The sequence below is a fragment of the Corythoichthys intestinalis genome, chromosome 8, assembly GCF_030265065.1.
Source record: "Corythoichthys intestinalis isolate RoL2023-P3 chromosome 8, ASM3026506v1, whole genome shotgun sequence".
NCBI lineage: Eukaryota > Metazoa > Chordata > Actinopteri > Syngnathiformes > Syngnathidae > Corythoichthys > Corythoichthys intestinalis.
In genome coordinates, this window is record NC_080402.1 from 10,593,105 (window position 1) to 10,617,297 (window position 24,193).

General features: G+C 38.0%; 1 protein-coding gene across 6 annotated transcripts in view; it reads left to right on the forward strand.

The window, feature by feature from the left end:
- Positions 1-895: 895 nt before the first annotated feature.
- npnta (nephronectin a) overlaps positions 896-24,193 on the forward strand; it is a 139,058-nt gene continuing 115,760 nt past the window's right edge. For 4 of the 6 annotated variants that reach the window (XM_057842651.1, XM_057842652.1, XM_057842653.1 and 1 more), the window contains exon 1: positions 896-1,190. In XM_057842651.1, coding sequence (XP_057698634.1) covers positions 1,117-1,190 — 74 coding nt within the window. In that variant the 5' untranslated portion in view covers positions 896-1,116. The remainder of the gene's footprint in view (positions 1,191-24,193) is intronic. The other 2 variants (XM_057842655.1, XM_057842656.1) reach the window with 2 other exon arrangements.

The window sequence follows — 24,193 nt, forward strand, 5'->3', positions numbered from 1 at the left end:
GAAAATGCGACAGTAACAAAAAAAATACAATTAAGAGATAGTTATTAGGTAGATATCCGTGACTATTTTTACAAACGCCATTTTTTTCATTGAGACAGATTACATTTAAAAGTTTAAAATATGTGAATTTTTTTAAAAAGTTTTTTTCTTTTTTCAACAAAATATGAGACATCAATTCATGATTCTAAGCTAAAAACGACAGACATTTTGAATAAGAAATATAATTAATTACCTTCGTTTTATGGTTGGGTTGCACTGGCTGGGTTGAAACAAAAGCGGTTGCGCGACGTCTGTAAACTGGGGTTTTCAGGGTAAAACGGACAAATTAAAAATAGTTTGGGGGCTTAATGCGCCATGAATCTGCTATTACAACATGTAGACATATAGTTCTATCAAACACAACAGTTGTTTTGGGTTAAAATACAGCAGTTTCTTTTAAAGAGGAGTGCAAGGGCAGAAACTGCTTTTTCAGTCTTGTCTGTTTTTTACATTTATAAAACTGAATTTTTCTATCCAGACGTAAGTGCCACACTTTAAATATATTAAAGTGATATAAGCATCTGTGAGTGAACTTCGAGTAAAATTCAAGTATCTCGAGGCTGTGCCGAGTGTCCTCGTTTTGGTCACCCTACCAAGTGACACCATAATCAAAATACATTCGCCCAAAGAAAAACGGATTAAGCTAATTGATCAGTCACAGGAGGTGTTGAACTTGCAAATTGAAGCTAAACTTTTTGTATTTTTTTCCTAATTCTTAAATTCATAAAGGATACATTTTCTTTTATTCAAGTATCATCATGCTAGCTAATTAAGCAAATAGCTTCTCCACCTGGGTGGGCCGCACGCGCGCGACATTTGGCGCTTTGCCCGTGACGTCACTCTTAAAGCGACAGGCGCACGCACGCCGGCCGCTTTATAAGGTGTGAGTGCCTCAACTTGTGAGAAGAGGAGGGCGAGAGACACACAGCAAAGGGGGAGCAGCTTGTGCGCTTTCTCCCCCCCGCTCTACACTGACTTGGATATATGAACAGCCAAGGCGTGTGGTTATTCGCAGAGAACCGAAGCAGACGCGTGTGTTTGTTCTTGCGGACGGACTAGCGAGCGGGACGCGGCGCCATGGACTCCTGGATAAAGTTCATCTTCATGGTCGCCACCTTTTGCTGGGAAGCGCGAGCGGAGTTTGACGGCAGGTACGTGCACACGCTTTTAAATCACATCCTAAACACTTGCTTGTGAGCAACGACGGTCGGAACCGCTCATGTTTGGATGTGATTATGACCTGTGTGAGTAGGAGTTCTGTTGAAACAAGTTGACTTAATGCACCTGAATGCATCATCTTTGTTCACCTAATTGCATTTGCACGTATGGTTGAGTACGATTCTATACCATGTTTTTTTTTAAATAAAATGATCTCGTTCTATACAAACACTATGAAACTTTCATTCTCTAATAGAAATATTGCACGTATTGGACGTTCTTATTTTTTTGTCCGTAAGTTTCCTGCAATGCTATTTATGGGTAAGAAATGAGTAATATTGTAGTTTATAACAAACAAAAAATACTCGTATTCATTTTTAAAATATGGTTTGGAAAACATGAATTTTCCACCAGTTTGCATGTATTTTGATCGATTATCAAGTGTGAATTGCAGTACTGCACAATCCCTGTTTTGTTATTTTTGTTTAGTTATTGACCAAAATCATATTTACCTTATTTTGCTTTTTGAATGTTTGCTCTGAACAATTACTATATTAGTTACTGTATATTTACAATATTACACTTCAATACATCATTTTTTAAATCCACTGTTATCAACACGTGCCTTTAGAGCTCCCTATTAGCAATTAGTCTCATGTCTTATCACATTGACATTACATCATTTGTTTTTAACCCCAAATACAGAGTTGTTCTTCTTTGTAATTCAAATAATGGTACTACATAACCGTTAGTTGTAAAATATTAACATCAATCATAGGAATATTGCGTTTTCTGATTGATTGCCAAGTCGAACTGCAAACTAAAAGATTAAAATACACTGTTTTGAACTAGATTATTTTGCTTTTAAAAAATTCTATTTGCATCTCAATTCCAAACTGCTTTGATCATAGCTATATTGCACCTGAATGCCTCATTTTTATCCACTAAGGTGCTTGCACTTGGATCGATAGGCAAGTACAAAATGTATTATTGTAGCCAGCTGTCTTATCTGACCTCTGATGGAACATAAAATTGCAAGGGATTTATATAACTAGATGTTTTGAACTTTAGTTCTGAACTAATAAAAATGATTATAGAAAGTAAAGCACACTGACACCGAAGTCTGATCCCTGACCCTGGTGCTTCGTTTATCCAGCTAGTGTGCAGCTTCTTCTTTTTTTTTTTTTTTTTTTTAAACTTGTCTGGAACACTCTCAGTAACTCATATAGTGTGAAATAGTTCCATCCAAACAAATTCTATCCTTTATCTGCAGTTGTAAATGTAACTTTTGCGCTTATAATTTTGACAATAAAAGGCATTCCACCCCAAGATGCACCATCACTCCAAAATACACACACACTTCTCTGGATGTTATCACATTTCATTAGGGCTGCAGCTATCGAATATTTTAGTAATCGAGTATTCTATTGAAAATTCCATCGATTAATTGAGTAATTGGATGAAACATTATTTTTAGGTAAAGAGTAATTATAAATATGGCGGAAAACACAGACAAGGCTGAAAAAGCAGTTTCTGCTCTTGCACCCCTTTTTAAAATAAACTGCTGTACTTTAAGCCAAAAGAACAGTTGCATTTGATAGAACAATACGTCTATATGCTGCGATAACAGATTCATGTCGCATTAAGTCCCCGAACTATTTTTAATTTGTCCGTTTTACACTGGAGACCCCTGTTTACAGACGTCGTGCAACCGCTTTTGTTTCAACCTAGCTATAATAAGAAGGTAAGTAATCGTATTTATTATTCAAAATGTCTGTCATTTTTAGCTTAGAATCATTATGTAATTGATGTCTAATATTTAGTTTAAAAACAAAAAAACGACATAAAAAATTATTCCCTCGCATATTTTAAACTTTTAAACAAATTACGTCACAATGAAAAAATTAGCGTCTGTAAAAAAGTTGCGGATATCTACCTCATAACTATCGCTTAATTGAATTTTTTTTTCATTACAGTCGCATTTTCCCCAATATTTTAGATGATGAATTATTGATCCAAACAAAGAAAAATTGAAAAAAAAATGTTTAGAAGGGTAAATTTTTGAAAATGAAAATCTCCACCACTACTTGATGTCTGCGATTTCTGCATCGCGACTCTTTTTGTGTTACCATGTTTCACCCATAAAATCCCCCAAAAATCCGGCTGTGGCCATTCACAGCTGTGTCTTGACCCTCGGTGATACATGCTACATGGAGTTTTTGGATCAAAACAAAGTAAGTACGCGATAATATCGCGTTAAAATCGTGGCGTCTTTAATTATGCTCTTGCGTGCTCTCACCTCCAGTTAGGGTTTTGCTGTTTAAAAAAACTTTTTTTTTTTTTTTTACTAAAAATGCCTTCCTGTTCAAAAAAATTTCTCCCACCAGAAAATTGAGATTTTAAGCTTTCCAATGATATATCACAAATGCATATAGAACAATTTTGAAATTTGGCCAGATTTTCAGGGTAAAACTTCAAGTCACCTGAATGTTTTCCGCCCTATACATTAGAAAACAAGACATATCACCTAATATTAAAACCATTTTTAGACAATCAACGTCCAAAGACTTCATAACCTATTAATATGACACTGGAAATGGGGCCGATTCGAAGGGGGCCTATTTTCAAAAACTTCAAATATTTACAAAACCAAAGCTGCTACCGACCTAAAACCAAAACGGGCACCTTAGCCATTTATGAGTCTCCACGAGCAGCAGCATCAAAAAATTCATAGTCGTTCCATAATAAAATCCTGATTAATTATTTTTTTTTATAGAAGTACAACACAACTTAAAATGGCTATAAAAGTCTCAGATTTTACACTAAATACACAAAAATCACCAAATGCGGAGATAATCGCCTATATTTTCCGGATCAATAGCAATATTTAACATATGTTTTTGACCAAAATAGCAACTTAATTTTTTCTTATTTACGTTTAAGTTTTCAACAGCTAATAAATCACTCAATTTAACATCAGAAATGTAATACTTGAGGAAAACATGCAGAATCAATTATAAATAATATGTAAGTAGATTAATAATAAATTCTATATACAATCACAACTTATTATAGAAAACATCATTACTGTTAGCGAATAAAGCTAGCGGCCTCCTGGCGTAAAAGGAGCTTTTCTGGTGAAAATTCTTGTGAATAAATGCTTAAATCCTCCAATTCTTTATAGATATGGACGTAAAACGGTCTCGATTCTTGGTTAAAAGCAAATAAATGGTGCAGTTAGCGTTTATTTTTCTTATATTGACGAAGTACAATGCTACTATGTTAGCGAGTGAGGCTAGCGGCCGCCTTATGTAAACAGAGCTTTTCTGGCGAAAATTCTTGTGAATAAATGCTTTAATCCCCGAATTCTTCATAGATATGGACGTAAAACAGTCTTGATTCTTGGTTAAAAGCAAAGAAACCGTGCGGTTAGCGTTTATTTTACGTATATTGATGAAGTACAACGCTACTATGTTAGCGAATGAGGCTAGCGGCCGCTTGGCGTAAAAGGAGTTTTTCTGGCGAAAATTATGTTATGTAAGCGCCTTCTTAGAGTAAATACATGAAACTGTGTTTGCCTTGGTGTCCAGCTTAAAGTGCTCCCACACATTTGACATTTTCCGCTTTTTCTTGATGCCTTTCTCTTCACTGTCGTTGGCTTCTTCGTTGTTACCTTTATATTCATGTATGGTTTAAATCAAATATATCCGCCGCCTCTCTCGTCATCCTGTACGCAAGTGACGTCAGCGCGTTGTGCCGCATTAAAAGTAGTCCAGGCAAAACGTCATGCTTATAGCTGGCAAAATTAAACGATTCCTGGAGAAAATTCTTCTATCAATTTTTTAAATCGAGTCACTCAAATTATTCGAGTAATTGTTTCAGCTCTTCATTTAATAATAAAAATGTTAAATGTTACAAGTCCCCGAAGCGGTGATCTAGTATGTGTCTTTTGACCATGAACTGTGAACAAGTGAACTGATTTATGGGTTTTTCAAGAATTGAGGTATTGCGAGTTTTTTTTTTTTTTTTTTCAAAAATATTTTTTCCTCTTGTTTGAACAAAAATATTGCTGCAACACATGTAAACAAACTGTTCCGTGACTTTGACATTAAAGTGCCTGTGACACGAAAAAGCATGTTTATTTCATAATACACGCGTTTTTTTTATGCTCCTGAATGAAATTTTTGAATCCCGCGCCATGAAAATGAGTGACTTCCGGCAACAGTCTCGATTTGAGAAAGAGGGCGCTGTGACGTGTACGGAGGAAGGAGTCCTCTTCACTATACAGCCGTACTGTTGAATGAGAAGGACTAAGGATTCAGCTGATTTTGCGGATTAATACGTTTATTTTTCGCATCATGCCAGCCAAACGGCTGCAGAAAAATCTTGCTGTAGGAGGGAGAGGCGTGTGCGCCTTTTTGGGGTTTCAAAAGGTTCCCATTCACCGGTGGATATTGGCCAAAACAAGCCCTACTACTGTGGGACCATGGGACTTAGGAGGAAGTGAGTAAACATCGTGTTTTGTATTATGTCAAATACTGGGATCATTTTAATACGGAGGTGGCTTGCATTTTGTGGCTGACATGCTCCTCGTCCCCTCGGCAGACCACCGGCGGCTTGTCGCCCAACACTCACACACACACACACTCATCCGCCGCCGGGAGAGCACTATACTCTGCTTATTCCCCTCTTCATGTGCCCGGTGTTCTGTCAAATTTTCCGACCGATCAGAAATTGCAACTTTGAGTTAAAAATAGCTGCGAATACAGCGATTACAAAGTAAACACTACAAACTGTCTTTAAATAAATGGCTACTTACGTTTGATAATGGATAGGCATGTAAAAAACTCTCCTCATACACATTAGCTGCACATGTTAGCTGAACAACAACTGCAGCCGCCCTCCTCCACTGAGTCTCTCGCTGTTTACGACTTCGCCGTGTAGTAAAGCATTATTTTTGCCATATTCGTTTTGACCATTTGGCAGCCTCCGACGTCGGCCGGTTTGTTCGGCGGTCATTGTCCAACTGCTTCCCTGGCGAGCTTTTCTGTCCGTGGTAGCAGGGGAACGAGCTGTAAATTTCTCTCCGCCGGGCGGTTTGCCGATCAGCAATGACGATCGACAACCCAGTCGTCATGTGAAATGATCCGGGCTAGTTATGTGTGATTTTCCGTTTCGAAGACTTTGAAATATCACTCAGTTCGGGTTGTTTACGTTCTCTGAAGCCGGGGAAGGGAAATGACATAAGCCCGATTTAGGTGGCATAAATTATGATTTGGCAGGTATTACAGTAAAGGTGAAGTCGACAGTTTTGTCCATTATGGAGTAATTTTGCCATGTCGTCTTGAATAAATGCATTTTTAGTATTTCATATTCCATTTAGCACAAGATTGTTATTTGTCATGACCATGAACATTTTTTAGCTATTGGAGAAAAATACTTGGATAAAAATAATACCCTGTAAAAATATTGGAGTAGAGAGACTGGAACAATGACATTTTGCGGCTCTCTTCGTCACGTTTTCCTCGTTTTGAATAATTTCCCCCTCAACGGGCTGACTGGTCCTTCTCAAGCCATATATTTAGCTATTGGGGAAAAAAATACTCGGATAAAAAGAATATCCTATAAAATTATTGGAGTAGAGAGACTGAAACAATTACATTTTGCGGCTCTCTTCGTCACGTTTTCCTCGTTGTGAATAATTCCCCCTTCAATGGGCTGTATTTTAAATCAGATGAAATCGTTACTCCGCTGACGTCATCCACCTGTTGGGGATGCTAGAGCCCTATAATGGTAGGCGTGGCTAACCGACAGATTATAAAACTAATTTCTCGTCATCTGCACTTTGCAAAATCGTTGTATATAGTCGAATCGTCTCAAAATATGATTCTAGTTCACATAATAATCCTATTTAAGACTTTTTTTCTCAATGCGTACACACTTTAAGACGCTGGAGTATCGTATTTTTTATTTATTTATTTTTGTCTCGTAAACGGTACCTTATTGTACCTCACAGTATCTTATGTTTTACTTTTTTTTTTTAATTAATATGACGTTTATTACATGTTTTTTGATAGTTATTTTGAGAATTATGATGTATTTAGGGGTACTTAAAGGGTTAATTCCGACTTACTCGCCAGAGTAGGAATTGAACTCGATCGTAACCCGGGGACTACCGGTTAATAAGAACACTATCTTTACTCTATGTGACTGTAATTACAGCAGCTTGTTGAGTCAGTTTTAAAACTGTTCGTACACATCCATATATTTTACGGTCCCCTGATCGCTTAGGTTGACTGATTCCAATCTGAATGTATTCAGTTCAATTATCCATGCATGCTGTCATGTTGTGTTCCATATTGTGCCACTAGGGAGCAAAAATCTGAATTTTGAACCTTGTAGGTAGTTCAAATGCAGCTTCAATGTTCAATGTAACTAAGAACAAATGCTTGTCAACCTCTTGAGGATTTACAGGTGAAAGCACAACTCGAGTGTAATTGCTCTTCCTATTCATATCTTGACATACACTATTTCCTACATGGATCTAGCAGTTGGTTATTGTGGGTGCTCTTTTTATCACTAACACTCACATAACAATAAAATAATACTGTGACCATTCTGTTTTTCTTTTTGTTTGTTTTTTAATGATGATTTCTGCAAAAGATTTCTACAAATTATAGGAGTCGCAGCTTCGCAGAATGTGTATTACTGGTATTTCCGGCTTCTGTAAAACTGGGCAGATGATTTTTGTATCCTGCACGTTGTGAAACATGCTACCTGTTCCTTTCAAGCAACTGGGTGGAATGCATTGGATGAATTATTGACTATTTGTCAAAAGGAATTGTAGTGTTTTGAAGATTCTCAACAATGGAGACTGAATATTAATGTCTCCCTCTAATACGTGCCTCATTTTTTCATCCAGCCATGAAGTATGTAACTTCTTTTCTTTCCAAAAATGTAGAACTGGTTAAGCCTGTTCACCTCCTGGTCATCAACATAATTTTTTTTTTTTTTAATGTATTTTTTCGCTGGCAGAGAATGATTGCTGCCAGCGCTCCCACTGAAAATGGATTGGACGTCTAGCAATGTCAATGGCACTGAAACATAAGCATTCACTACGATAATAACAATAATACCGTAATTTTCGGACTATAAGATGCACCTGACTATAAGCCACCACCCCCCAAATTTAATATGAAAACGGCATTTGTTCAGAGATAAGCTGCTCTGGAATATAAGCCGCTGCTGTCCTCACTATATTATGGGATATTTACACCAAAAGACATTAACCGATAACTATAATTTGACAGTGGCATCATAAGACCAAATGAACCACCATGAAGCTTTGAACCAATTGGCTGCAACTCTTCATTGCTTCAAGAAGGTTCATTTGGCCATCACTGCTCCCTTGGGCAAGACAGTCAACCTCTGCTGCCACCTGCTGTCAACACTGTTGTCCAACATGCCTCCTAGCATGCATTGCAGCGCTACAGATCTAAATAACAATCAAAATTCATGTTCTGCACTAATTATTTCCTCAGTTACTGTTCCATTAGTTGCGAGTTATGGTATTTGGTAACACTTTTTGACAGTGGCGCCATACGACTGTCATAAGACCGTCATAATTATGACATGACATTATCATGAGCATGAATGAATGAATGCTTATGACAGATGTCTTTTTGTGTCATACGGCAAATGATCTCACTTTTGAATGGATATAAAAGATCCGAGCTGGCCATAAATGGAGTTAGTGACATAATTTGCCGGATGACACTGAATGATATCTGTCATAAGTACTCATTAATGCCCATGATAGTGTCATGCCAGTATTATTAAGGTCTTATGGAAGTGTTATGACGCCGCTGTCAAATAAAATGTTTCCTATTAACCCAAATAAATCAACAAATAAGACACACTGGACTATAAGCCGCAGGATTCAAAATGAGGAAAAAAAGTAGCGTCTTATGGTCCAAAAATTACGGTAGAATTACGGCAAATTTTGGCAGAACACCGGTTTTGTAATACTTTCATCTCGTCTCATCGTGTCTTTCCTGTTCAGTTTGCTTTTGCTGGCCGTTTTGTGAAATACAGACAGTGCTGTCATGCTCATTAATGTTTCTGTCATGTTCAAATTGAAAGGGTTGAACAGATGACATGTTTATGTCGCTGGAGTCATACAGTGGGGCAAATAAGTATTTAGTCAACCACCAATTGTGCAAGTTCTCCTACTTGAAAAGTTTAGAGAGGCCTGTAATTGTCAACATGTGTAAACCTAAACCATGAGAGACAGAATGTGAAAAAAACTGAAAATCACATTGTTTGATTTTTAAAGAATTTATTTCCAAATTAGAGTGGAAAATAAGTATTTGGTCATCCTACAAACAAGCAGGATTTCTGGCTGTCAAAGAGGTCTAACTTCTTCTAACGAGGTCTAACGAAGCTCCACTCGTTACCTGTATTAATGGCACCTGTTTTAACCCATTATCGGTATACAAGACACCTGTCCATAACTTGAGTCAGTCACACTCCAAACTCCACTATGGCCAAGACCAAAGAGCTGTCGCAGGACACCAGAGACAAAATTGTAGACCTCCTGCACCAGGCTGGGAAGACTGAATCTGCAATAGGAAAAGAAATCAACTGTGGGAGCAATTATTAGAAAATGGACGACATACAAGACCACTGATAATCTCCCTCTATCTGGGGCTCCATGCAAGATCTCACCCCGTGGCGTCAAAATGATAACAAGAACGGTGAGCAAAAATCCCAGAACCACACGGGGGGACTTAGTGAATGACCTACAGAGAGCTGGGACCACAGTAACAAAGGCTACTATCAGTAACGCAATGCGACGCCAGGGACTCAAATCCTGCACTGCCAGACGTGTCCCCCTGCTGAACAAAGTACACGTCCAAGCCTGTCTGCAGTTCGCTAGAGAGCATTCGGATGATCCAGAAGAGGACTGGGAGAATATGTTATGGTCCGATGAAACCAAAATAGAACTTTTTGGTAGAAACACAGGTTCTCGTCTTTGGAGGAAAAAGAATACTGAATTGCACCATACCCACTGTGAAGCATGGGGGTGGAAACATCATTCTTTGGGGCTGTTTTTCTGCAAAGGGACCAGGACGACTGATCTGTGTAAAGGAAAGAATGAATGGGGCCATGTATCCAGAGATTTTGAGTGAAAATCTCCTTCCATCAGCAAGGGCATTGAAGATGAGACGTGGCTGGGTCTTTCAGCATGACAATGATCCCAAACACACAGCCAGGGAAACAAAGGAGTGGCTTCGTAAGAAGCATTTCAAGGTCCTGGAGTGACCTAGCCAGTCTCCAGATCTCAACCTCATAGAAAATCTGCGGAGGGAGTTGAAAGTCTGTGTTGCCCAACAACAGCCCCAAAACGTCACTGCTCTAGAGGAGATCTGAATGGAGGACTGGGCCAAAATACCAGCAACAGTTTGTGAAAAGCTTGTGAAGATTTACAGAAAACGTTTGGCCTCCGTTATTGCCAACAAAGGGTACATAACAAAATATTGAGATGAACTTTTGGTATTGACCAAATACTTATTTTCCACCATGATTTGCAAATAAATTCTTTATAAATCAAACAATGTGATTTTCAGTTTTTTTTTTTCCACATTCTGGTTGAGGTTTACCCATGTTGACAATTACAGGCCTCTCCAATATTTTCAAGTGGGAGAACTTGCACAATTAGTGGTTGACTAAATACTTATTTGCCCCACTGTACTCTGGAAGCTTGGCAGCGTAACCAAGTGACGTCACCACCCTGCGACGTCACAACAGTGGCAGCCTACTAGTTAAACTAATTTTACAAATTGTATAAAGACGAAAACATCAAGATGGGATTTTCTATAACATTATTTTAATTCTTAATAACGTTTATCTTTTAAAAACAAGTCTTTCTATCCGTGGATCCCTTTAAAAGCTATTCCCAAATATTATTTGCTGCATTTTAGAAATAAAACACTGTTCAGGTGCCACAAAAAGCATAAATATCACGATCAAAGTCATTGTTCTGATGTTTGTTTCAAGAAATGCTCATTTTCTCCAGTTTTTGACACAGGCGGCTTTTACTAAACGCACCTATTTTCTACTGCTAATGACTAAAGACTGGAGCAAGTCAATCCTTTATTTTCATCGTGAAAGAAGAGCGTCTACTTTTGTTTAATACATGTAATCATTGAAACCAATATTCCGTGGGCCTTAAACGTTTGGCACACTTTGCCTTTTTGACAAAAGATTACGTTAATTAGCATTCTCTTAGAGCAGTGGTTCTTAACTGGGGTTAGATCGAACCCCAGGGGTTCGGTGAGTAAGACTCCGGTTCAGTGAAGATTAAGAAACTCAGAGCCCTATTTTGTATGCCTACTAAATCTAGGCAAAGTGGCATTTTAGACCAGGTTTTTTCAACCGGTTTGCCCTCAATTTACAGGTTTTATTCCATTTCTGTCAATTCCTAGCCCTCTATCTAATGGGAAGAGAAATTGGTTTGCTCGGTGGTAGGTTGACTCGCACTCGGAATGAAGAGGTATAACAGCTACAGGCAGTGTGAACTGCGTAATAAAAACATTTAAAAAAAAAAAAAAAAAGGTACGTCATTTTGCATCATGAAAATAGTATGTGATGCGACAATAATGTGAAAACAAAATAAACATTGTGAAATGAAATGAGTTTCATTTAATTTACCAATGTGAAAATTAACAGGAAAAGGTAAATTATTTGTGGTAAATTAGAGAAATTTGAGCATGAATTCACTTTGATGTTAGCTTGCTAGGTTTTGAATTTGTAAAAGATTGGCTTCATTATGAAATTCCAAAGGGTTCGGTAAATGCACCTGGAAAACCTGTGAAGTTCGGTAACTTTAGGAAGGTGAAAAACCATTGCCTTAGTCTTCCTAGTGGGTACTTCACAATGGAGCTCTCCACAAATCCACATAAACGCTCAGGAGAACGTTGCCGTTCTCCTTCATTTAATTGGAAATTGCAATTTTACACACCATTCTAATTAAAATGTTATCACATGATCAGGTAAAGGCTGTCAATAAGCATGTGCTTCACTTAAGTGTTTTTTTTTTTTAAACATACTAGAGCTGTCCCGACTAGTCGATATAGTCGGTGTCATCGATGACGTAAATCCGTCGACGAGCACAACATCCTATCGACGGTTAATGAAGGGTTAAAAAAATATATGCGTGGAATGTTCAGAATGTCGGACGCTCTGTATGCAAGCGGGGAAAGCGGCACAAAGCCAAAAAAGCGCACCAGAGTGTCCAAAACATTGACTTATTTCAAAGAAACAAAGGAGAGTACACTCTTGCGTCCTGTCTCTTCAGTGCCACGCTTGGCTGCACGTCGGCCGTGAATAAACAACTAAAGCGCCGTCACCCAATTTGTAAGTCCATCTAACTAATTAACGACATGTTTTATTGAAGTTGATAAGCCTGTCGCGATATGCAATGAGTCCATTTACCGCACGGCAAATAAAAATGAAGGCGGTAATTTTCACGGCTGCGTTTTATCGCTGCGCGCGTGCGTGCTGATGGCATATGAGACTCCAGTTCCTTTCTCTTATCACACGCTGTAGAATTAAAGTTCAGACGTGCAAAATAAGAAAAAAAATCGATATTAAACAATGTAACGTTAGCACTGCTACACTGAGATGAATGGGGGGGAAAGGCAACCTATTTAGCCTGCTATAAAACATTGGCAGTCGTCTCGTGAAAGCAAACTTGCTGTTAAAAGGTGACACTTCAAACATGAAAAATCGCTGGTTAACAGCATTTGCAAACGAAAAAAATGAAGAAAAAAACATCTTACTGACACTACATTCAATGACAAAAAGTGTTTTTTGCGGAGTGTGAAGCTGAAGTTAGCTGTTTAGCGAACCTACCTCCGGTGAACATTTCAAAATAAAAGCATGTCACGTTCGTCATATAAATAACGATTTCTGGAGTTAATCCCACACACTTCAGGATTCAGATTCTACACTAAGAATACCTTTAAAATGACACCCTTTATGAAAAATCTGATTGGCAATGGATAATTATTATAATTAATATAATACTATTATATATAGTACTATAAAATTAATGCTAGGTGTTTTTTAAGAATTGTTTTGAATCATGTTGGAAAGGTGAAGTCAGTGTTCTGAATCTGTTTACATTCCATTCATTTGCACTAGTTAATTCTATCAGCATTTGAACTCATTGTTTATTTGTGATTTATTATTGTTATTTATGTGTTTATTTGTACTTTAATAAATAATTTAAGTGTTCCAAAATGTTTTTCTGAATTGAGAAGTGTCAACAAAAAATTCAACGCTAAATTAGTAAAAAAAAATAATAATAATAATAATAATAATAATTTTTTAAAAATTATTAGATTAGTCGACTAATCGTAAAAATAGTCAGCTGACTAATCGGGAGAAAATTAGTCGTTTGGGACAGCCCTAAAACATACCGTAATTTTCGGACTTTAAGCCGCACCTGACTATAAGCCGCCACCCACCAAATTTGACACGAAAACGGTATTTTTTCATAGATAAGCCGCAGCTGTCCTCACTGTATTATGGGAAATTTACACCAAAAGATATTAACCGGGAACACTTTATGTGACAGTGGCATCATAGGACCAAATGAACCCCCATGAAGCTTTGAAACAATTTGCTGTAAAGCTTCTTTGCTTCAAGGAGCTTCATTTAGCCATCACTGCTCCCTTGGGGGAGACGGTCAACCTCCTGCTGTCAACACTGTTGTCGTCCAACATGCCTCCTAACATGCATTTCAGCGCCATAACAATCAAAATGTATGTTCTGTGTAGGGCTGGGCGATATGGCCTTAAGTACATATCACGGGAAATTGAGCAGATTTACCTCGATAACCATAAATGACGATAAATTCGCCCAAGCGGACTGTTATATAATTTGAAAATCTGAATTGATGCATTAAATACAGATTAACCGTTTCTCGTTGATTTATCTATCAGCTTTCAATTTAATATATTTAAAAATTGTACATGCAGTCTAAACATTAAGTATACAAAAATGTATTGTAAGCAATAAGAATTCTAATATGAACATTTATAACAGCTTGTACGGCTTGAACAACGAACATTGTCAAAATCAATATGCCTGTCAGCCTGTGTAAACATGTCATGACTTACAGCTTGAACAGTACACTTCAAAAAGACAACTTATTGTTAATGGCTGCTGTGACATAATTACTCAACGCAAGTGTTTACTTCAAGGTTCAGTTTTTTCTTTTTTCCCCAGTGCATTTTTTAATACATGCAAGCACACATGAACCCCACACAGACACACACTCATCCATTAAAGCTATATTGATCTTCTGCTAATAAAACATTTAGGATTTTATGATGGCAGTAATGACACAGAATTAAGCACATACAGAAAAATAGCTGGGGCCATTAAACGGTCATCTTATAATTTTCACTGTTGGATTGTACTTTATGCTGAATGCTTTACCATCAAAACAGCTATCAGAGAAATCACACACAGACAGAGATTCAAAATAACGTGACGCACTAATTGCTAGATTCAGTCCATGCCCAATCCACTCATTAAGTTCAGCCGTTTCGAAAAGGCTAGAGCCGCTAACCGACTCCATCACATTCATTTGTAGCGTTAACCGCCAGCGTTAGCCGCTAGCGGGAGCCTGTGGCCTGGCTACCAGTAGAAAGCACTGAAAGCACCCTTTCCGGAATAATCTTGAGAACAAGGGAAGACAGCGGGTGAAAGCACGTCTGGATGCCGCCAAGAGTCTACTTAACTCATTCACTCCCAGCCATTTTCACCGGAGCAAGGCCCTTCACTCCCGGCCGTTTTACTGGATTTTGACTGATTTTGCAAAGCCCACAGAAAATTCTGTTCTATTGCTATATAAACATGGAACCCACCAAAAAAAAAGATCAGACTCTCTTCTTTCAGCAGAAAAAAAGTTAGTTCATATCTTTTTCCATTCTTTAAAAATCAGCATTAGAAAATAGCTTAGTTGAGCAATTTTCCAATTTCTAAAGAAAAAAACTGAGAAATTGAGCTTTTTGTGAAAGCATACATTTCAAACATAACTTTGACATATACACAGCTATTTTATGCTTTCGTTACAGCCCAAACATCTGAATAATAGTTTTCCTTTTACAAAATAACATCAAGAAGAGACAAATAGAGCTTTTGATAGCAAAATAACAACTTATTTACATATAACTGACTGAAAGATGACGCTGTTCTGGCCGCGATAGCCGGTTAAACTTTACCCTCATCACCATCTGTCTCCTAAAGATGAATTTTTTTTTAGTCTCTGCGGGCTCTGCTTGCGAGCAGCACGGACTCAAAGGCATCGTCCGCTGCACTAGTGGTCCCGGTCGTTCTGCTCGGTCGTCCGCCGCCTGGCATCCATTTGGTCGTCTTCCGTCTTAGCCGTTCATTGCCGTTGAATCGGGTTGCGGGTCTTACCAAATACGCTACTGCCCTCCAGTGGCCAATTTTATTGCTTTAAAATGAATTTTTAGCTTTGTGCTCTGGAGCTAAATTAAATCAGAACCCAACGAAAACGTAAAAAATGTATGAATACGTCATTGGGACACTGAAACAATTAAAAATAGAACGTATTTATACGTTTTTGGGAGCAAATGAATTAATATCGGGTGAGAGTTTGGCCAAACTACCTTAAGCCACACTCCATCATGTTTGCTTGTAGCGTTAGCCTACCGGGCTTCTGTTTGTTTGGCTTCCTGATAACCACGTGACTCCATACATAAGCACACCGTCTGCTTTCTTAAAGGGGAATGAACATAGCCGAACAACACAGAGTCAAAGCGGGATGAAAAGACTATATTTTCTTGTTTTATTAAATTACCGAATTTACCGACATGGTCAAAATTACGTCGGTCATCGTGAAGAATTTCGGTACCGGTAAATTTTCGGTTTAACGCCCTGCTCTAGTTCTGTGCTAATTATTTCTTCAGTTACTGTTCCAGTTGTTTCATTAATTGCTAGTTTATGGTATTTGGTAACACATGATTTGACAGTGGCGCAATAAGACAACCTTAATTATGACATGACGCTGTCATGAGCATTAATGAATGCTTATAACAGATGTCATTTTGGGTCATCGGGCAAATTATCTTACTTTTGAATGGATGTAATGCCGGATAACACTGAATGACTCTGTCATAAGAATTCAGTAATCATAATTATGACAGTCTTATGACAGTTTTATGACGCCGCAGTCGAATAAAATGTTACCTATTAACCTAAATAAATAAACAAATAAGCCGCACTGGACTATGAACCGAAGGATGCAAAATGAGGGGGGAAAAGCAGTGGCTTATAGTCAGAAAATAACGGTATTTAACAATATATTACGACTCCTGTCTTTCCCCAAAGACTTGACAAAAAAACAAAATGAATGTGAAAGGGAGGAAGCAGAGTAGAACACATTCTAATTAATTTCCGTCCGTCTCATTATTTACTACACATCTTTCATAATCACCATGGTGACCGGGGGCACAATAGCAATGATGGATTTCTTGCATCAGCCACGGTGTGTGCGCGTAATGATCAATTACGTAGGCCGCCATATTGTACGTTATTAACATTGTGGCTGACGGAACGGCTGTCGCCGTGTTCATAATTTGCTCTTCTTTACGGCTCAGGTTTTAAAAGAATTCATTGAGAGAACATCCCCCCCTCCTGAGTTGAGGTAGGGGAGCGTTTATTACCTGCTCTCCCACGCTTATTGCCTTTTGGAGAACGCTCCTAACAGGCTTATCCTCGTGGCCCTGAAGGGTCCTTCACGGCCCACATCATTTTGCTCAGGCACGCACGTACACACACACACAAAAAAAAGGCGCTGCTTTTCATTACGCCCCAGGCGGTGGTGACAGCTGATTTCCTGTCTCGTAGTGTAGCCCAACAACAACTCTAAAGCAATAAGTCGGCGATGACGCGAACTCCCACCGGGTGAAGATGTTGGCGCGTAGTGCATTTTAGGCGTTTGGGGTTGAGAATTAATTTGTGTAAAGGAATAATTAGCATCTGTTTGTGTGGCTTGAGAGGACGCATGAGGCCCCAAAAAGTTTTGACTATGAAACTTTATGAGACCACTAAAAAACAATGGAAAATTTTGAGACAAAATTGTTCACTTGAACGCGAGCTTGTCTGACTGAATGTTGTTGTTGACTCATAACGCCAATCTATCTTTATCTGTACTTCTATTTAAATGGAACTTTGTGTTTGTTTGTTCCCTTTGGATGCTGAAACTGCAAGGTGTATTTTGACAAAATTTTACACAGCTGTACTTTATGTGTCTGAGAGTGTTCTTAGGTGTGTTTGATCTCTTTAGGCCTCCATTTAGTGCGGACAATTAATTAAGAACTCCAAGAATTAGCATAGAAAATGTGACCTGATTGCGGTGGCGACAACTTTTCGGTTTCATGTACAAGTGTAAATGTGCTGTGATGATACATTGTGGCTTTGTGTACTCCACAACAAGATGCTGGATTAAAAAAAAAAAAAAAAAAAAAAAAAATACAATTTTCCAGAATATTAATAAGGCAGTGTTTCCCACAGGATTTTAGGAGACTGTGGTGGGAGGCTCTCTGACCATAGGATTTTTCGAAACTGTGGTGGTGGGCTGCATCGGAGTCGGACAGCCACACCATGTCGTGCCACGGCGAATTTTTTTTTTTTTCCCCATATTTTTCCCCCCCAAGAAGAACCATAACAAAGATATATTTGAAATATTTCATTAGCTAGGCTAATGTTATAGCTCTCAGCTACGGTACATGTATGTAAAATGCGTTGCTGATTACAGCTACGTTACCCTATGTAATAATGCGACTTTTTTTCTCGTAGCAATAGTACGACTTACATCTCGTAGTGACTCAGGGTTGGCAACCCAAACTGTTGAAAGAGCCATATTTGACCCCCCCCCCCAAAAAAAAACTGATACAGTATGTCTGGAGCAGCAAAAAATTAAAAGCCTTGTACAAGCCTTATAATTATCAATACTAGCTACATTAGCCTACTATAAAAATGAATAAGTTGGCTAGAAATACATAATTAGCCTTCATGATTAAATGTTTATTTTCCCTGCAGTGGATCCTATAGCGCACCACGTGACTTCTCTGTTGTACGATGACACCACAAGTTTAACTTCATTACAATATTAATGAATTGAAAGAATGTTTGTATCATGTTGGTCCTCCTAGAAATCCTATTAAAACAAAAAATATATTTCCCTCCCCCATCTTTTTCCATTTAAAAAAAAAAAAAAGCCCCGAAGCAGCACTAAAGAGCCGCATGCGGCCCAAGAGCCGCGGGTTTCAGACCGCCGTCGTAGCCCTCCTTTTTCCTTTTTATTTGACCCTCATAAGTACTACATTACCACAACAATAACAGTTCTTCTGTCAACTGACCCATTTACAGGACTGGGGGAATTCTAATAGCCGTGTAAAGAGTTTTACTTGATTCGGTGAGAAGGTGAATAGTTTTTTCCCCGTTGTTCGTGAACTAAATTTCCACACAAACGCACATCGAGGTACCATTAACTTAGCAAGGAGAGGTATGAGAGTCATTTTTCCGAGTGTCCCAGAGCTCGCGAAATTTGGGGGGGCGCATTTATCCAAGTTTCGTCAGCCGTAATTGTCTGAAGTTGGCGCGCCGGTGTTGTGCCGAAAAATAGCCACTCCACGCGAAATGTCCACCCTGACGGGAGCGCCCACACGTCATTCGTACAAACAGCCTTTTCTTACCAATCGATGGACACGGAAACGACGTTCTTGTACCGTGAATATGTATCATTTTACTCTGCTTGAACTAATAAATAATTTACTGTGACCAACGCTCTGAAAATAGAGCAAGGCTTTATTTTGGGCCGCGCCTCTCCGCGCAAGTTCAATCAAAGTTTGCTTACCGTCCAAGACGGCCGTCCACCGCTCACTTTCACCGAAAAGTCCGATCCAAACTATTGTAATGCCCCGGATATGGGGAAGAAGGAGAGAAGTCTGTATTTGCTTACCCACTTGATTGTGGTAACAATAATAAAGAAAAACAATAACAAAATAACAGCGGGCTGCTACGACATGCGACCGCTATCTCTCGCTATCTCGCTCGTTCTCCCATTCTTCCTACTCGTTCCCCTTGCGTCTCTTAAATGAATAAATAAATAAATAAAATACTACTCTAAAATGCTGCTCTCATTCGCGCGGGTAGTAGAGTGGAGTGGGCTACAGCTGTGTAATCGGCTGACTGACGCATCTGATTAGTATCTTTTTTTTTTTTTTTCGGCGGGGGGGGGGGGGCGCAAACGAGACTGTGGCGGGCCGCCACAGTCTCTTTCATTGGTGGGAAACACTGGGATTCATTTCGGCTGGATATCTTAATCTCTATTAAGGCAAGTTTGTCTGTGTGGCTGTCTGTGCGTTTGTGTTTTATGGACGCCGAAACCGCTGGAGGGATTTTGATGAAATTTTACACAGTTGTACTTTGTGTCCGTGTGTTCTTAGATGGCTTTGATATCTGGAGGCTTCCATTTAGTGCGGAAAATTAATTTAAAAAAAAAAAAAAAAAAAAAAAAAGCATTTAACCTTTTATTGCCAAATGTGTCACATTTGATACACCTAAAATTTCATGATTTTGAGACAAATTCAGAATTTTGACATTTCTTTTTGAAAAACAAAATGATGGATGCAAGTCAACACATGCATCTGCAGGTTCCATGAGAAAAAAAACAGGATTTAACAAAGGTTATAGATATTAGAGCCCTTATTACACATATTCATTTTGACTTTTCTATTTACTAATGTAAAAAAAAAAAAAGGTTTCATTAGGACCTTATTTTTCAAGTTTTGGGATTCTCTGATAATTGCTTCATGTTGCAGGTATTAAGGGTTAAAATACCAATTTTCACTTTTTTCACCCAAGCAACACTGGACCACACTGCGTTTAAGTCCATCCAGCATACATTAAAAGAAAATTATAGGGAAGCCTTGATTTCAAGGTTTCTTATGTGTCGATTAGCAAACCTTGGCTCCAACAACCCAGATCAAATCAAAGGATAACTTAAAAAATACCTAACAAGTGCACTTATATGCCTATATTAATGTCCATGACCAAATTATGTTAGCAGGAAATGTGGCTAACTGACTTGACACAATAAGCGAACAAGATCGGTTGTAATTTTTTGATGGACCTATCCCTGATTTGATCGACCAACTGATTTAATAAAAAAAATATATATATATATATATATATATACCGTATTGGCCCGAATATAAGACGGCCCTGATTATAAGACGACCCCCTCTTTTTCAAGACTCAAGTTTGAAAAAAGACTTTTTGAACACCAAATACATTTTTATACAGAAAATAATTACTGTACATCTGAAACAAATGATTATAACAATGTATTTAAAAGAAAAAGCATGTTATTTTGCCTCATTCAAATCTTAATATCTGAACATTTAAATATGTAAACTAAAGTGCAAACACATTCGTAAATGAATGGCTTCTGGTTTTTGAAATGTAAATAAACAAATCTACTGTGATAAAACAACAACATTGCAATAAGTGCATTAACCATCAAAGTGAAGTCTAACTGTAACTGTAGTCTTGAAACAAATCTGAATAAGGAAAAACATTGCAATAAAATAATGCACACTGGTTAAACTTGAGAGTAGCTGAGATCTGTCATGAGAGAACATCGCTTCAATGATATCTGGCGCCATCTAGCGTTGTGAATGGATATAAGGACTAGACCGCGAATATAAGACGACCCCCACTTTTTCAGTCTTATTTCAATGCAAAAAACACTGTCTTATAATTTGGGCCAAACGGTAGGTATTATTGCCATTGATTTAAAAATCTATAATATTTAGTACATATTTTGACTGACAGAGGGCGCCATGTTTTTCGCGCGCTAACTGTAACTGTAGTCTTGAAATAAATCTGAATAAGGAAAAACATAGCAATAAAATAATGCAAACTGGTTAAACTTGAGAGTAGCTGAGATCTGTCATGACAGAACGTTACTCTTCAAGTTCAGCATTCACTTCAATGATATCTGGCGCCATGTAGCGTCGTGAATGGGTATAATGTCTAGACCCCGAATAAAAGACGACTCCCACTTTTTCAGTCTTATTTCAATGCAAAAAACACTGTCTTATATTTGGGCCAATACGGTATATGGCTTGCCGCTAGTAGATGCCGCAATTTAATTTGCTTTATAGCAGCTAAATATCCTGGCCTATGAGCAGGAATTAATTTGTGCTGGATCCTGCTTGATTTTGGCCTCCCTGTGTACCAGGACTTATTTGGGTAGATCCAGCACCTCTTCTGTATAGAAAATAATAATAATATAAAAACATTTTTTTTTTAAAAAGTATGAAATAAAATAATTATATGCCTAAATTCATTTACAGAACAAATCCCAATAATTGCATGTTGTTTATAAAAATTTAACTTCATTTGAAACAGATTTGTTGATGCACTAAAAAGTTGGACCAACAAATCACGGCCCTGACATTAAAAAAAAAAAAAAAAAAAAAAAAATTACCAAAAAAAAAAAAAACTTTGGAAATTTGCGGCATTTGGGTAGCAAGCAGCCAGGATCAAATGGTATTTCAACATTCCAAAAAGAAAGTTGCATTTACTGTCTTTTTTCAAAAAGGAAGATGGTTCAAAACGAGTCAGAAAAGCTTATCATTCTTCTGCTGTGAAAAAGAATGAGTTTATCACGAGCAGATGACCAATCCATTTAAACTGGTGGGGTGGCACTAGGGAACGTCTGTTCATTCGCTGCCATCCCTGCCACTTCAAGTGGATTGGACGTCTATGGCAGCCGATCCCAGGCAGTTGGTTAATTCTGGGACATTTCGCTTTATTAAATGTTGATTTACCGTCACTTCCTTTTCTTTTTGGGGCATTTACTGGTCACTTCGTGGTGATTTTGGGTTATTGAAAAGGAAGTGGCTCAAGAATAATGCCAAATGAAAAGGAAATGACTCAAAATCAACAGGAAGTATGGGACGTCGAGTGCTCTCAATGGCAGCCAAAGAGCGAATGTAAACACTTTTCTTATGGAAGCTTTTGGTCATGTTGGTTCCTTCTAATTTTAAACGGGGACACCTTTTGAAAACAATATATGGCGGCAAACACTCAGGTGACTTGAAGTTCCTCTCTGAGACCCCCAATTTGGCCAAACTCAAAATTATGCTGTATGCATGTGTGATACATCATTGGAAAGTTTAAAAATCTTAATTTTCTGGGGGAAAATGTTTGTAGCGGAGGTATTTTTTAAACAGCAAAACCCTAACTGGAGGTGAGCGCATGAGAGAGCATAATTAAAGACCTCCTTTACCTCCTTTCAATCCAAAAACCCCATGTAGCATGTATCACCGAATGTGGAGACACAGCTCTGAATGCCCACAGCCAGATTTTGGGGGGATTTTATGTTATATGATATAACAAGGGTCGCGATGCAAAAATCGCAAACATCGAGGAGTGGTCTAGATTTTCTTTTTCATGTATTTACCCTTTTAAACGTTTTTTTTTTTCCCCTTCAATTTTTCTTTGTTTGGATCAATTTATTTATCATCTAAAATATTGAGGAAAATGCGACAAGACACAAAAAGTATACAATTAAGCGATAATTATGAGGTAGATATCATAGACCTCGGACCTACACAGACACCTTTTTTTTCATTGTGACAATTTGTTTAAGTTTAAAATGTGCGAGTGAATAATTTTAATTTTTTAAAGTTTTTTTTATTTTTTATTTTAAACTAAATACCGTATTGGCCCTATACCGTATAAGACTGTGTTTTTTGCATTGCAATAAGACTGAAAAAGAGGGGGTCGTCTTATATTCACGGTCTAGACATTATACCCATTCACGTTTAATCGATGTTCTGTCATGCCAGATCTCAGCCTCTCTCAAGTTTAACCAGTTTGCATTATTTTATTGCAATGTTTTTCCTTATTCAGATTTGTTTGAAGACTACAGTTAGTTAGACTTCAATTTGATGGTTAATGCAGTTATTGCAATTTTGTTGTTTCATCACAGTAGATTGGTTTATTTACATTTCAAAAACCAGAAGCCATTCATTTACGAATGTGATTGCACTTTAGTTTACATATTTAAATGTTCAGATATTAAGATTTGAATGAAGCAAAATAACATGCTTTTTCTCTCAAATATATCATTTGTTTCGGATGTACTCTAATTATTTTCTGTATAAAAATGAATTTGGTTTTCAAATAGTCTTTTTTCAAACTTGAGTCTTGAAAAAGGGGGTCGTCTTATAACCAGGGCTGTCTTATATTCGTGCCAATACGGTATTAGACATCAATAATTGATTCTAAGCTAAAAATGGCAGACATTTCGAATAATAAATATAACTACTGAGCTTCGTTTTATGGCAGGGTTGAAATAAAAGCGGTTGCGCGACGTCTGTAAACGGGCGTTTCCTGGGTAAAATGGACAAATTAAAAATAGTTCGGAGGCTTAATGCGCCATGAGTCTGCTATTGCAGCATCTAGACATATTGTTCTATCAAACACAACAGTTCTTTTGGCTTAAAATACAGCAGTTTATTTGAAAGAGGGGTGCAAGAGCAGAAACTGCTTTTTCAGACTTGTCTGTGTTTTCTGCCGTATTGATTCTTGGCGGGAGCATATTGATAAACTTGTGGGCTACAAAGTATCGCGATATATCATCTTTTCAGTATATTGTGTCACCGCTAGCCTCGGCACACTGTTGTGACATAACTGGCCTTCAAATGCCGACTTCACAGACTGCAGTCTCAGGTGGGATGCACCTGGACAGGTTGCGATGCATTTGCAGGGAACATGGACAAAAACGTTTTCACAGTAACACTTAGTGTATGTTGATTGCAATCTCACTTGTGTAGTTGAGCCTTTTAAATGCTCACCTGGTTGAAGTTTTAAAAGA